At 29.0% G+C, this 14,053-nt stretch overlaps 1 protein-coding gene across 1 annotated transcript in view; it reads right to left on the reverse strand.

The window, feature by feature from the left end:
* Positions 1-14,053, reverse strand: part of LOC145332496 (nephrin-like) — a 195,992-nt gene that overhangs the window by 16,262 nt on the left and 165,677 nt on the right. Inside the window, exons 44-46 of the mRNA XM_080177499.1 lie at positions 13,842-13,943; positions 12,846-12,915; positions 1,497-1,572 (exon numbers count right to left, since the gene is read on the reverse strand). Of these exons, the coding sequence (XP_080033625.1) occupies positions 1,497-1,572; positions 12,846-12,915; positions 13,842-13,943 (248 nt within the window). The remainder of the gene's footprint in view (positions 1-1,496; positions 1,573-12,845; positions 12,916-13,841; positions 13,944-14,053) is intronic.

Here is a 14,053-nt window from a genome sequence, read left to right on the forward strand (position 1 = left end):
TGGTTTTAACAGAAAGAATTGGAAGGGATAGAATACATAGAATCATACACGGGTTGGCAGCTGAATTCAAATTTTTCGGCTGTAGCAGAGATTAATTGTGGCTAAGGTTGGCTTTGAGTGACTGTGTCTAAGGGTGGCTAAGACAAGGTGATGCTTAAAGTCCCTGATTTGAATTTTTAGAAAGTATGGCTGAGATTAACATTGTTGCTTTAAAAACTACGTTGATGTTATTGAGGCTTCTGTAAGCCGTTTGGCTGATAGTAGCTGTGGTTATGAGCTTTCGAGCACTGCAATCTTCTAGTTTTTCCATTGTTCTATCCCTGTATTCATGATGTATATAGAGAGAGTATGGTATTAATTTTGTATTCAGGAGTGGTATAACAGTTTCCTATCTACACTCCATACGAAACAGGGAGCTAGGGGATAATGGTTCTTGGCTATTTTCTCCTGTTCTATCAGACATTTTAATCAGAGACGTTCAAGCTTTTGTTTGATGGGGTTGAAATTATTGGTTTCAATGGTTCTCTAATCTAATGTATTTTTTTGAAATTGTTAGGGGTTAAAATGGGGGTTTCAAAATTTAAGGGGAGAAAACACCCCTTTATCCCCACCTTGGATTAATATCTATTTTTGTAACCCTTTATTTCTGATGTTACTTATGTATGATATACAGATTTACATCATAATTATAACTTTATATAGATATAGAAATAAGAACCTATTCCTTTATACATTGTATTTAACTGATTAATAATTAAGGCAATATAAAAATGGATAAAAGCGAAAAAGAAAGATTGATAAAAAGATGAACATGTATGTAGTAGTCAGACATTTAGAATGATAGATAAATTTAAATAGAAAGAAATACACAATTTTTTCTGGTAGATACCAGGGATCTAAAGGGAGAAGACAATGACCGATAAATTGATGTACATCCCCAATGATGATAAACCAAATTACCCATTCAGTAGAATGAAATTAGTGAACACTTAACCTAAAGATCTAACCAAGCAAAATTTACTAAGGTCCCCAAAGTTGTTAAGCCAGCGAATAAGATAACGTTATTATAAAACTTTGGGGACTATTGAAATAAACAGCCTATTGTCTCCTTTCTCTCTCAGTATAGATAGACAAATAGACACATTGATAGATAGGTAGACAAATAGATAGATAGATAGACAAATAGATAGATAGATAGACAAATAGATAGATAGATAGACAAATAGATAGATAGGTAGACAAATAGATAGATAGGTAGACAAATAGATAGATAGATAGACAAATAGATAGATAGATAGACAAATAGATAGATAGATAGACACATTGATAGATAGGTAGACAAATAGATAGATATATAGACTACTAGATAGATAGATAGATAGACAAATAGATAGATAGATAGACAAATAGATAAATAGATAAATAGATAGACAAATAGATAAATATAAATAAATAGATGAATAAATAGATAGATAGATAGATAAATAAATAAATACCTTGGTATAATCTTGATCTGAGTAAGAAGACCCGCTTGTATTGGAAGGAGGGGATAAGAACAAATCTCCACCAAAACTAAAATATATAAAAATAATCATTATTTGCCTCCATATTTTTATTAGAGTCAGTTCGAACTTCACAAAGTATTTGATACACAAATCTCTACACACACAAAAATTCAGTATTGCTTCAACACCGCTGGATTAGAACCATAATGAAAAAAAACATGTATCGTATCGTATTATATCCAGTTTTCTATGAATTTAAAATGTACAATCATAATATTAAAACCAGTTTTGTTAGCCGTGCCCTCGGCTTCTTGGAGCTAACAAAACTAGTTTTAGTCTTATAATGTACATTTTTTATCCGCGGAAAGCAGTTTATAATACGATCTGTTTATAGACAGCTTTACACGTATAGAAAAAATAAAGATTATTTCCAGTTTTGTTGTTCCTGATTTTTATTTTATAATTCGTGGTAGATTGTCTTTAATACAAAACATGTTTTTTCTGCATCTCTTCTAACCTTTATTCCTGAATTTAACGGTATCAAAATAACATAAATTTACATTACCCTAAAAATTTTCTTTTATATCTTTTTTATGTGTCTTTGTGCCATTATAAATATTGTTTGCATATCAATAATACAAAAAAGATTAACATTAACTAAAGAAAGCAGGTAAAGATTCAAAGAATCAATAAAGTTAGAGAATAGAGGGAGCAAGGGTACATGACTATATAGAACTATCGCAAAGACCTACCAACACAATCCCATTGCTCAAGAAATTTGACAGCTTAGACTCTAAAATGGCTGAGTTTTATACAGGGTTTTTCATTTTTAGAAACAATACCCTAACTATAAAATTTATTATGTATTTGTGTTTGTCCTTTATAGATAATGCATATATCTTAAAATTAATATATTAAAAAAAAACAATTTTGGCGTTGTCAAAAAATTATAAAATCGTAAAAATCTGGATAGTAATTTCATTACAAGCTGTCTTGAGTACAATTATTTCGGAAAGTAGAGATTATTTCCATTTTTTATAATAACAATATTAAAGTTCAAGTTAACAGCACAATAGATTTAATTTGTTTTTAAAAATATATTTCTTTTTTTAGGAGGCTTTTAAATCTTTATCTTAGTACTAGATAGATAACTTTCTTCCTTACAACTTTCCTAAATAGTTTAACTGTCCATAGCAATGTGAACTGAACCAGAGCGCATGTATGTGTATAGGTCATATTTAGTAGCGAAGCTACTCTATAATTCACTTTGTCTATCCATCAGAAAGTCCGGATTTTTTTTTCAATTAACTTGTAATTAAAATCAATCTGTATTTGCCTTTTATAAAAGGATATTACATCCCAATAAATATATGTAAATTATTTCAAATTGTAGCTCATTTATGACACTATACATGCTATACTCTGATTTTACAGTTACAAAATGAATGTAATTATTTTAAATTCCTGAAAATAATAAAAATCTGTAAATTGCTATATACATTTTCAATATTTCATGCAATAAATCAACTGATTTTTGAAAGACATATTTGTTAAATGTTGCTAAACTTGATATCATCATCCTTGTTAGAATGTACTATAGTATTTGAATAAAAAATGTATTATTATTTTTTGAAGCTAGCTTTTTAGTAATTACGTTTAAATTCTTTCAGATTTACTGATAATTATCATATAATAATTTTTTGCCTATTTTCAAGGTCTTACTATTCTAATTATATATACATTATTATGTTTAATAAGAAAATTCCGACATTCATCTTAGGTTATATTAAAAAAAAATTGCTTTCTTTGAATTAAATATTCAAATAAAATTACACAGTACAAATAATAAAAAACAGGTTTTGCTTACAAAACACAATCAAATTAATGGAAACACTTTTGAAAAGATAGCATTGATTTTAAATGATAAATATGCTCTAAATTTTTACAAAAATTAGGCAAAACATTTATTTTTTGTCGTTGATAACAATATCTTATTCTTATACTCTTATTTACAAATAGTTTTACACTAAAATCTTTTGATTTAATTGTTTTAACTCTTGTACATTAGGTCACATGACTTTAATTAATAATAAAGGTCCCCCAAATCCTTATACCAAAATATACGGTGGTTTTGATTAATTAGTAAAGTTCCTTCAAATCTTATTCCAATGACAGCTTATGAGCTTTCTAGCAGCTAAGTGAGAAAGCAAAATTTTTAACGATAAACAACCTTCTGCAGCGTCAGGGGTCTTTGAAAAAAGAAAATGGTTTCATAGCTATTTATCACTCTATATATATTACTGTAATAAAGAATCCAAAACTGAAATTTCAGTATTTTGTTATATTCATTAAGCCCTTTGATAACTGAGAAAAAAAACTATTCAACTAAGATTTGGAGGGATATTTTTATATCTTTTGACATAGCACTATCTATGTTTATCTATTTCGACAATGAAAATTGTAAAGTGTTATGTTTTTTTTTCGTCAGATTTTAAGCAATTCAAATAATTTTTATTTGTCTATAAGTTAAAGTTAAATATCTAGCTAAGAGTATAAAAAAGTTGCATTTCTTAAACAGTTGAAGTTTATTTAATCCTTGTTTTCCGTTGTTATGTAAAGAGAACTATGCATGTCAATAAATATGCATATTACCCTAGAAAAGAACCAGAAATGCATGCAAAATGAAAATTTATAGACAGTTGAAGAAATCTTCCTCGTATTAAGAAACATGTTTGCAAGGTTTGGTAGCCGCTATTTTGATAATTCAATGTCGGAAGTGACTAAGTCTATGAATCGTTTAAAAGCTAAACATATTGTAACGATAATTGTTCGGAAGAGGGTTTTAACATACCCCGTAGAATAATAAATTTTGTCGGACTACTTTACTCTTTTTCACCCTAACACACTTTACACCGCCGTCTTGAATCCCTATTCACGCCAGTGGTGCAACTGTTAATTTTAAATTTTACTAAAAGAATAGATATTTTATTGAGAATTTATTCGTTTGCCAAGCCCGGTATTTTCATATATAGTAAGTTGCATAGGTAGATAAATAACAATTCATGTGAAATTTCTTTGAATATCTTATCTTTATGAGAGAAAAAAATCAAGTACGCATATCTCGGTTCCACACGGTATTTCAACCCCCGGCTACACCAGTCCTCTAGCAATTTCGTAGGATATAAACCTTAAGGTAACCTAACCTAGCAAACTATAATGAACCTTAACAGAATCAAAGTAACCCAAGCTAAAATCATCCAATATTTTCATAGATTTTTTAACCACTTATTCGTTAATTAGACATTCTTAATAACTGATAAACTAGAATGCTCAAAGACAAGCGTATTTTTCAGACAATCGGTTTATATATCGGTTGAGGGGTAGTACACTAGGTTGATAGATAGATAAACAAACAAAATATAAATAATGTAGATAATTCTGTACACTTCCAGCAAAAAAATTCTTCATGAATAAAACAACACAAAGGTTAGATAAGATAGTGTTATAGTACCAGGGATGAAGGGATATATCAATTATAAATATGAATTAATCTTAAACCATCAATATAAATCAGACAGTGTGAATTTTAAGAATCAGAGATAGATGGCTGATTTAATTTTATTTGATTTTACTATATGTCTTTCTTGTCTGTCGGTATGTATGCTTGTCTGTCTTTCCATCTGTTTGTCTATATGTCTGTCGTTCACACTGTCTTTAATTGTTTTTGTTTGCGTTTGAAAAAAATTGGATATATCATTTATTACTTATATATGTGAAATGGGTTCTAAAGAGAAAGAATTTCTAAAATAGTTTGTTTTGGGAGTGATAACATATTTTTCATTGGAATATACCAGGATCCCTGTTTAAAGTACAGACATATGTAGAAAACCTTTTCCTGTGTATAGACTTTTTTCCTTGTAATGTATATTTATTTTAAAGAAGAATAGTTTCATCATATCGTGTTATAGACAGCCTTTTTCGCGAAAAGTAAAAGTAAAATTAATATATTAAAACCATTTTTGTTGGCCCTATGGCCTAACAAAACTGGTATTAATATAATAATTTTTATTTTAATATTAGTGGAAAATTGTCTGCTATACAAGAGAGTTTTCAGTATGGCTGAGAACCGGTTCTAATCCACTTGATATTAATCAAATTCGAAGCCATAATGGAAAACGAATAAGAAGATTATTAGTTTGTAAATAATACGCAGTGGCTGTCATGAAGAAAATTAATTCCAATTGAAAATCAAATATTTTGTTGGTGACTAGCTATTTTTTTTTTAAATCACAAAAAGTTCAAAGTTTTTGGATCAAGTCAAGCAGAGTGTGCCAAACTTAACAAGTAAAACAGAGTGTGCCAATATTCCCCCAAGTAAACCATAGTATGCCAATATTTCATCAAGTAAAACAGAGTATGCCAATATTTTATCAAGTAAGGCAGAGTATGCCAATATTTTAGAAAAAAAAAGTTTAAAATGGCGGACTGACGGTCAGAAAAAGTGAACTATAAAGTAGCTTCGCTACTTATATGATCATAACTCCGGATTTATTTGTGAAACTTGTAAATATATAAAAAAAATTAAATGAGTTATTTAAGCAAACAAAATTTAGCATAAATGGATATTTAAATCCCTCGGTATTAAATGATCGAGCGTTAGCTTAAATAACATTCTATTGCAACAAAAAGGTGATGTTAGCAAATAATTTCTTGAATAAAATCATAAAACGTTTTTTCATTTAATTTTCATTTTTTTCACTGTTGTGTTTTTATTTGACATTAAAAATAAAAACCATAAAAAATCTTCCAAATCAAAGAGAAAAAATCTTTGAATTATTGGTCAATTTAAGTTCAAAGATTTTTTTATTGTAAAAAGTTAATTTTTAAAAAATATTTTAGAAAAAAAATCTTCTAACAAAAAAAAATTATCATAATCCAAGATGGCGTCAATACATGTAAAATAATATTTTTAAAACAAAAAATCAAAACTTGAATATCTTTTTTCACAGATTGAATTTCAAAAATCGGTCTGACAGTTTTTCCAAAGTCAGTATGATCTATCGAATGGAAAAGGTTTGAAACTGATAGAACATTTCATTATACTAAAACATATTCTTTCTCCCGTTTTTTCCCACACTTCCAAAAAATGAAATTCAATGAAAATTAAATGGTTCTCACATTAAAAAAATTTTCTCACGGGTCCTAAAAATGAATTTAAATGAAAATCATATGTACCATTTAAATCAAAATAAATGGTTCCCACATTCTAAAAATTTTCCCACGCTTGACATTATTGAAAAATGCTAAATAAATGGACATTTAAACTAACCAAAGATCGCGTTTTTTGCAATGGAATGAAAATTGGGCCGAAGGACAGTCAAGATTGACTTTAAAGGCCCTGTAGTACAGTTACCCTAATTATGTCAATGTAAATAAATATATCTATAAAAATTGATGTAATTTAAAATGTATTAAATTATTTGTTAAATTAATCTTTAATTTACTGCTAATAAATCATATCATATCATTTAAGAATATTCATTTAAGTCTAATATTAATTATAAAGGTTTTATTACTTTTAAATGTTATCTATATCAACCTACCAATTTACTACTTAATAAAATTTATAAACTAGCAGCTGTGTCCCTAGCATCTTGGGGCTCTCTATCTATTGCAAGTGGTAAAAAAGTTACGAAAAATAGCCTAAAACCCTTAAAATTTGAAAATAAAGGCATCAATGGGCGGATCCGCTAATATATAAACATAAATTATTTTAAAAATTTAGGAGAAGCATAATTTGACAAGTAAAGTAGAGTATGCCAATATTCCCCCCAATTCAAGCAGAATGTGCCAAAACAGGGTATTGGCACACTCTGCTTTACTTGATCCAGTTTTTTGTTGCGTTTTAATACCTTAAAACCAACTAATTCTAAACAAAAACTTAAATTACTTTATCAAAAATAAGAGGTCTACAAAAGAAACCTATTGCATATCTAAATTTTATGGATCATTTTACATCTACTGCTTACTAAAAACACCGACTAGCTATTTTTAAAAAATCACAAAAGTTAGGACACATTTTTTTTTTAATTTTTGGGTTAGGTTTTGACAATTTATATTTTATGAGATTTTGGATAATTCGCCAATAAGCATAAAAATAAGTAAAAGGTCGACAAATCCTATTTAGACAGTCGACATATCCTGCCATGGATTCATCATTGACTTAGCTATAGAAATCTATAGAAAAATACAATTAAATCAGCAACCACGGGGGAAAATGTATGAAAAAGCAATTAATAACATTAAGATTGGAGGCATACGGAAAATCCTATTTCTCTTTTATGTAATTTATTAGTCTGAATAGCAAAGTAGGTATTAGCATCAAGGAAACAGGATAGGACAATGGAGATAAATTAATCAAAATCCTGTATTTAGTGACTGGTTAAATTATAGAGGGGAAGATAGAGTTGTTATTGTCTTAATATTTCAGAACTTATTTTTTCTTAAATTGGAGGGTCATTTTTTCTTTTGGCGGTCCTCTTGAGAGGGTTGCTGGTACCCTGATCCTTAAATAGTAAGCAATATTTCCAAAAATCTATGAATTGAAAAGGCTGCTAGCTGCCAAATGGCTAAACGTACAGATCATACCCGCACACCATTTTAAGCGGCATAAGAAGGCTTACAAATAATCTATAATAGCCAAGATCTAATGATGCACAGGAAAAGCTTCACAGAAGAAAAAACGCGTAAAAAAGGTATTTTTCGCGCATTTCTCTGCACTTCGAGATAATTATGCATTATTGATTTATGGCTATTACAGATTATTTGTAGGCCTTCTTATGCCGCTTTCAACATTGTGCGGGCATGATCTGTACGTTCAGCCGTTTGGCAGCTAGCAGCCTTTAAAATTCATAGATTTTCTGAAATATTGCTGGTAAGCAATATTTACCATATTTTACCGTGAACTGCAGTAGATCCGAATATTGTACTATCCCTGTATAGATGGTAAATGCCCCAATTATGTTTATTGTATTACCCTTACTATCCGTTTATAACAACCACAGAATATAAAATTAATAACATAAACAGGGATGAAAATATCCAATAGATTGCAGCTTCTTTTATATTTATTTAGATTCAACTTTTCATAGTTAGGTGCTATTAGGTGAAATTACACGAAATTATATGAAATAGTTTTTTTTTTAAGGTAGCCTGTATAGAAAAGATATTTATGATTATTTAAGACTATTTATTCTACAAAAATACATGAAGGGTAGTCATTAAACAATTCTATTAATTTAATCAAACTATTAAGCATCAACGATCAAAGCGTCAAGCTTAACTCTTTTTAAAGCAATTTCCAACAGCTTTTGCATAATTCAATCTAATTTATATATTTTGGTTTTCCGCAACCTTAATAAAGGATGTAAAGGTAGATGGAGTTTTTAAATTATGGGAAATGAGAGTTATATATATTAAAAGAACACGGCTAAAATCTTGTATAGCATTTAGTATTTATTCTAAACCTTATTAATTTTCTCAACAGCTATTAAAGATAGTTGACTGAATGTTTAAAAAGATTCCAATGATTATGATCTAATAAATAAGTAATAAACAAGTGACTGACCTTCATTTTTGGTAAATAGTTTTATATTTATGAGTTTAAAATATTTTTTTCTTTTTACTTTTGCTCTTATTATTGCACAACAAATAATGGAATTGAATAAAAGATAATAATTTTCGCCTATTAATATTTGTTTTCATTTGTTGTATAATTGATATACCTAAATAGGAAATAGCTACATTTATTTGAATTTGTAATATTGTTGTTGCAACACTTATTATAGACATAACTATCTTGATGAAACTCTATCCTTTGTTATTATTATATCCAATGCTATATTAATCAGATACTTTAAGTGTTCTAGTATGTAGAGTGGTGTCCTATCACTTCAACATATTTATCAAACCAAAAATAAGATCAAGCATGGCTGCAAATTATTGCTATTGCGAAAACTTCCACTAACCATTTGTTTTTTTTCTCATGGATCATTAAGATAAACACACCTTTCTAATTATTTTTTGGATCAGGGAAAGAAAACGAAGAAGAGAGTTTTGTCGATTTTCAAAGTAGCTTTTTATAGGTTATTTAAATATTAAATTTGGTTTGGTAAATGTTAATGATTGCCCCTCAGGGTTAGAGCCCCCCTCAGGGGCTAGAAATAGGAGAAAAGCTACTGTGAACATACGACTAAACCTGCTACTTCGTTTTCTTTCTATGATCCAATTTTGATATTGTGTCTTTTTTGCACATGCAAAACTTGTGAATTTGGGAGTGTACAGTAATGTATTGACACCCTGCATAGTGTAGTGTAAAGTATGAGTATAGGATATCTTGGTACTCAATATATTTACAGAGGGACTCGGAAAAAAGTTTACAGATCTTAGGGGATATGACAAGGGACAATATATTGATGTACATCCCCAAAGCGATGAACAAATTTACCCCTTGTGTAGATTACAAGTATTGTTAGATAAGTTTTGACATTTTTAGTTTAGACTAACCAATCAACCTTTAATAACAGATATAAGCCAGCGAATAAAAGTAGATCTGTATAAACCTTTGGGTACTAGTTACACTCCAATGTCCCCTCCCTCCCAAAAAGGTATATTAATCTTTTTTCTAGCTCAAGTTCTTAACAATTAAAATGTTATGGGCAAAAATATTCAAATAAGTGTGTAAGTATTACTATTTAATTGTGACTTTTTTCATTTCATGAGTTATACAAGTTTTTTAAGAAACATACTGTAATGTGTATTCTGTATATTGTGGCAATGAACAATTTACATACTGTATATCATTTGATTTTTATAACCACGTTTTTCTTACTTTGGATTTAGAAAACATTAAAAGCTGTGAAAGATTTTTTGGTTAAGTTTCGTAGATTTTTATAACTAACAAAATTAGAGATAAAAATTTGACATAATAAGAACAAAAATAGAAAAAAGGGAAGAACTGACCTAACTGTATTAGTATAATATGCATGATTTTTGTGTTTGGGGCAGTATATGCAATGAACAGATATATTAGCTGATTTTCTTTTTTCTTTAGTGAACTAATGGGTATCAAAACCCGCCTAAGACTCAATCGATTAAAGAATTGTAATCATTATAAAATAAGTTTTACATGTTTTTATAAGTATAAGCTATATTTTTAATTACAATTAGCATATTTTTTATGTCTATCATACTATGTAAAAAAAAGGTACAACTTTATAACTGCCATGAAGTAAAGAAATTATCCAAAAAGTTATGAAAATATGAAGAGAAAAAAATCATGTCAATTGAGATTTTAATTTTAGTCATCTAGCATAGATTACATTCTATTTACTGTATCGTAGTTAAATGTTCCTTTTCTTATATTTTTGCTATTTGTGAAAATATTCTTTAGATTTCATTTAAAATAGCTATATTTAATGTAGGCTTGACTTTAAGAAGGTTATTGATTTATTTACCAATTTAATTTTATTTTCAAAGTGCAATTTTCAGAGTTTTTGAAGTTTTTCCCTTTATCTGTGAAAAGAATTACAACCATGACGAATTCATGATAGAAGGAACTTCAAATTTTTAGTTTGCTCGTTAAGGGGAGGGGGGGGGGGCAAAACCCATATTGTGGAACCATTATTTAATACCATTATTTGGGATTCAAGTATTATAAAAATCAATATAAAAAATCCTTTTACCCATTACAATATAATTCACTATGTAGCAAATATCAATAAGTAGAGGATAAAGCTTTGCCACTATTGGAAATAATATTTCTTGTTTGTGTATTGAGTATATATTGGTCTCTAGAGGTTGAAACTTGAATGGAATGTCAGACTCGAAGAATATATCGACCCCAAATCTATACTACATATATGTTTATTCAAAACTGAATAAATTCACAAAGATAGTGACTCTACTAAAGTTAGTTAAACACTATAATATTGTAATAATAGACTAATAAAAACAAAGAATATTCATGAAATTTGCAGCAATTACAAGTATGACCTTCTTATAGAGTAGTTGCTCTACTAACACTATAGTTCTCTTTGATGTTTTAGCGGTTTTCTAGAAACAAAAGATGTTCTATCTTTTCCTTAAACTTTACCTATTGCCCTACATTACGTGGATCTTTTTAATCACCAAATTAGAAAAAGTATTTAAGTTTCTGGTAAAAATTTTAATTAAAAAAAAGTTTCGGATTTTAGGTTTTAATCTTAGCATGAATTATGGGTTGACAAACGGACAAACTTAACTAAAGAGCATAAGTTTATTGTTCATAAAAATAGAGAGATATAACGAGAAATAAGGACATATGAATGTTAAAATCACAAAACCTCACGAAAAAAGTTTATTTTTTTCATGACCGACGGACCGAAAAAAAAGACAGATACAATAAGCGCTAAGATAAAGTAAGTTATAGATTAGCGCTGCTAATAAAAACTGTTCCTAAAGAGTAATATTGAGAAAAAAACATTAATTCATAAGGTAAAATCCGTGCAATTAAAAGGTCTTTTTGTTTCCGTTCATAGATTTTTGTCGGTTGAGAATAGTTATTTCTCGCATCGTATTATAAACGTCTTTCCGCGGATATAGAATGTACAATTATAAAATTAAAACCAGTTTCTTAGCCCCTAGGTGCCGAAGGCACGAGCTAAAAAACTGGTTTTAATCTTATGATTGTACATTTTTATATTCGTAGAAAGCTGGATATAATACGATGCTAGACATAGTTTTTTTCGTATGGATGAGAACCGGTTCCTATCCACCGGATTCGAATGAATACGAGAAATAATGTTTAGGCCTTAAATTTATGTATTAAAAGTCGATTTAATATTAAATTCATAGATAAAATAATGATTTGTGTTTGTGATCCCTTATCCGAACCCTAGGGGTCTTATAAGTTTAACAATATTCAAGTCATTCATAGAAAGAAATCACCCGGAGAATTTATATTACACTTTTTATTGTTACAAATTTTTCCTTGTCTAAATCTTTTTAACTATTCATTGTAGGCCTCGTAAATTGCTAAAATTATACTTTTGGTATTTTCATACATAACAATACGTACAAAATTTATGGCAGGTATTGTTTCTGTTGAGCATTTTTAGCTCAATATCTTTGCATTGAACTAATAGTTTAGAAGGACATACTTTAAATAGTATGTGTACACAGATAATGTAAAACCATTTCATGGGTGAAAATAGGGGAAGGCAAGCCTTCTAAATTTGAAATATATTTTTAAGGGGGGGTGTTGACCCACCCCTCTCTCCTATTTTACTCTAATGAACTGACCTGGTAGCATATTTAGCTGGATATCTTTCAATTCCAACTGATTTCTTTGAGCTTTCACTGCTGTTACGTTCTAAACAAAATTGTTGTAGTGATATTTCTTTTGTATCAGGCTTTTTCTGTGGAGTCTAACCCTATCCTATCCCCAAAAAAACATATAGAATATAAACAATATATACATACATATGAACAAGAATTTAACTTTGTATAATAGTTGACCTAATACATCTTTTCTATGTATAAATGTATGTAAATAGATTTATATGTTGCTATTTCAATTTTCCCTATTGGAGACTGAGCCAAAGTTTGAACAAATTTGTTGAAAACTTAAAGCTAGCAGACACTTAACATCTACACAATTTCAAATACATATATATTTTCTTTTTTCTCTCTTTCTTTTCTACAATACTTTTTCATTGGAAATTGATATTATTGCTATTAAAGAGCTCTTGTTTCCTTTTTTTCTCTGTACATTTTGCACTTTACTTTCTGTCAAGAATAAATATCTAGCTTTTTAATTTTGGGTGGGAAAAAAAGCTTAAATACAACATTAACAAATACATTTTTGGCAGGTTTTTAAATCCTACTGTATAAAGTAGCAAGGTTTTTGGTCTGTAGCTTAAGACCAAACTTATAGACCATAACTTATAAACCGATATGGTTCTCATTTACAGCGTAGTTTCATGAATTCCATAGGAAGGTTTATAACTATTTTGGTGAAGGGTATATCGACCCTTCCAAGAGAAGTCAACCATAGAAAAAAATGCCTCCCCCCCCCAAAAAAAAATAAAATCTTTTATAAACTAAAATTGAAAGTAAAGGTTTCACGTCCCCAACCCATTCCCATTCCCATTCTAGAGGCCTCTAGTGGCGTATCCGCTAGTTAAAACATATAATGCCACTACCATTACCACAAACTTCAATCAATCAATCATTCATTTGAGGTTCAAGAGCAATTCATTATTTAGACAATCAATCAATCAATAAAATAATAGTTACCTCTGAGCCGTTCTCTCTGCCTTCTGGAGGCATCTTTCTTCTGTTTGACACAGCAGGTTATCACAATGAGTTTGATTATAACAACAAGTATAGAACCCAACACTGATAACAATAATTTAACCAATGATTATAAATTAATATTTATCCCATAATCTAAACAATCCAGCTTATATTTCAGGGTAGTTGATAATTTTATTTAAAGGGCTATATAT

Source organism: Acartia tonsa, chromosome 11 (genome assembly GCF_053477335.1).
Source record: "Acartia tonsa isolate MP-2025a chromosome 11, ASM5347733v1, whole genome shotgun sequence".
NCBI classification, from domain to species: Eukaryota; Metazoa; Arthropoda; class Copepoda; order Calanoida; family Acartiidae; genus Acartia; species Acartia tonsa.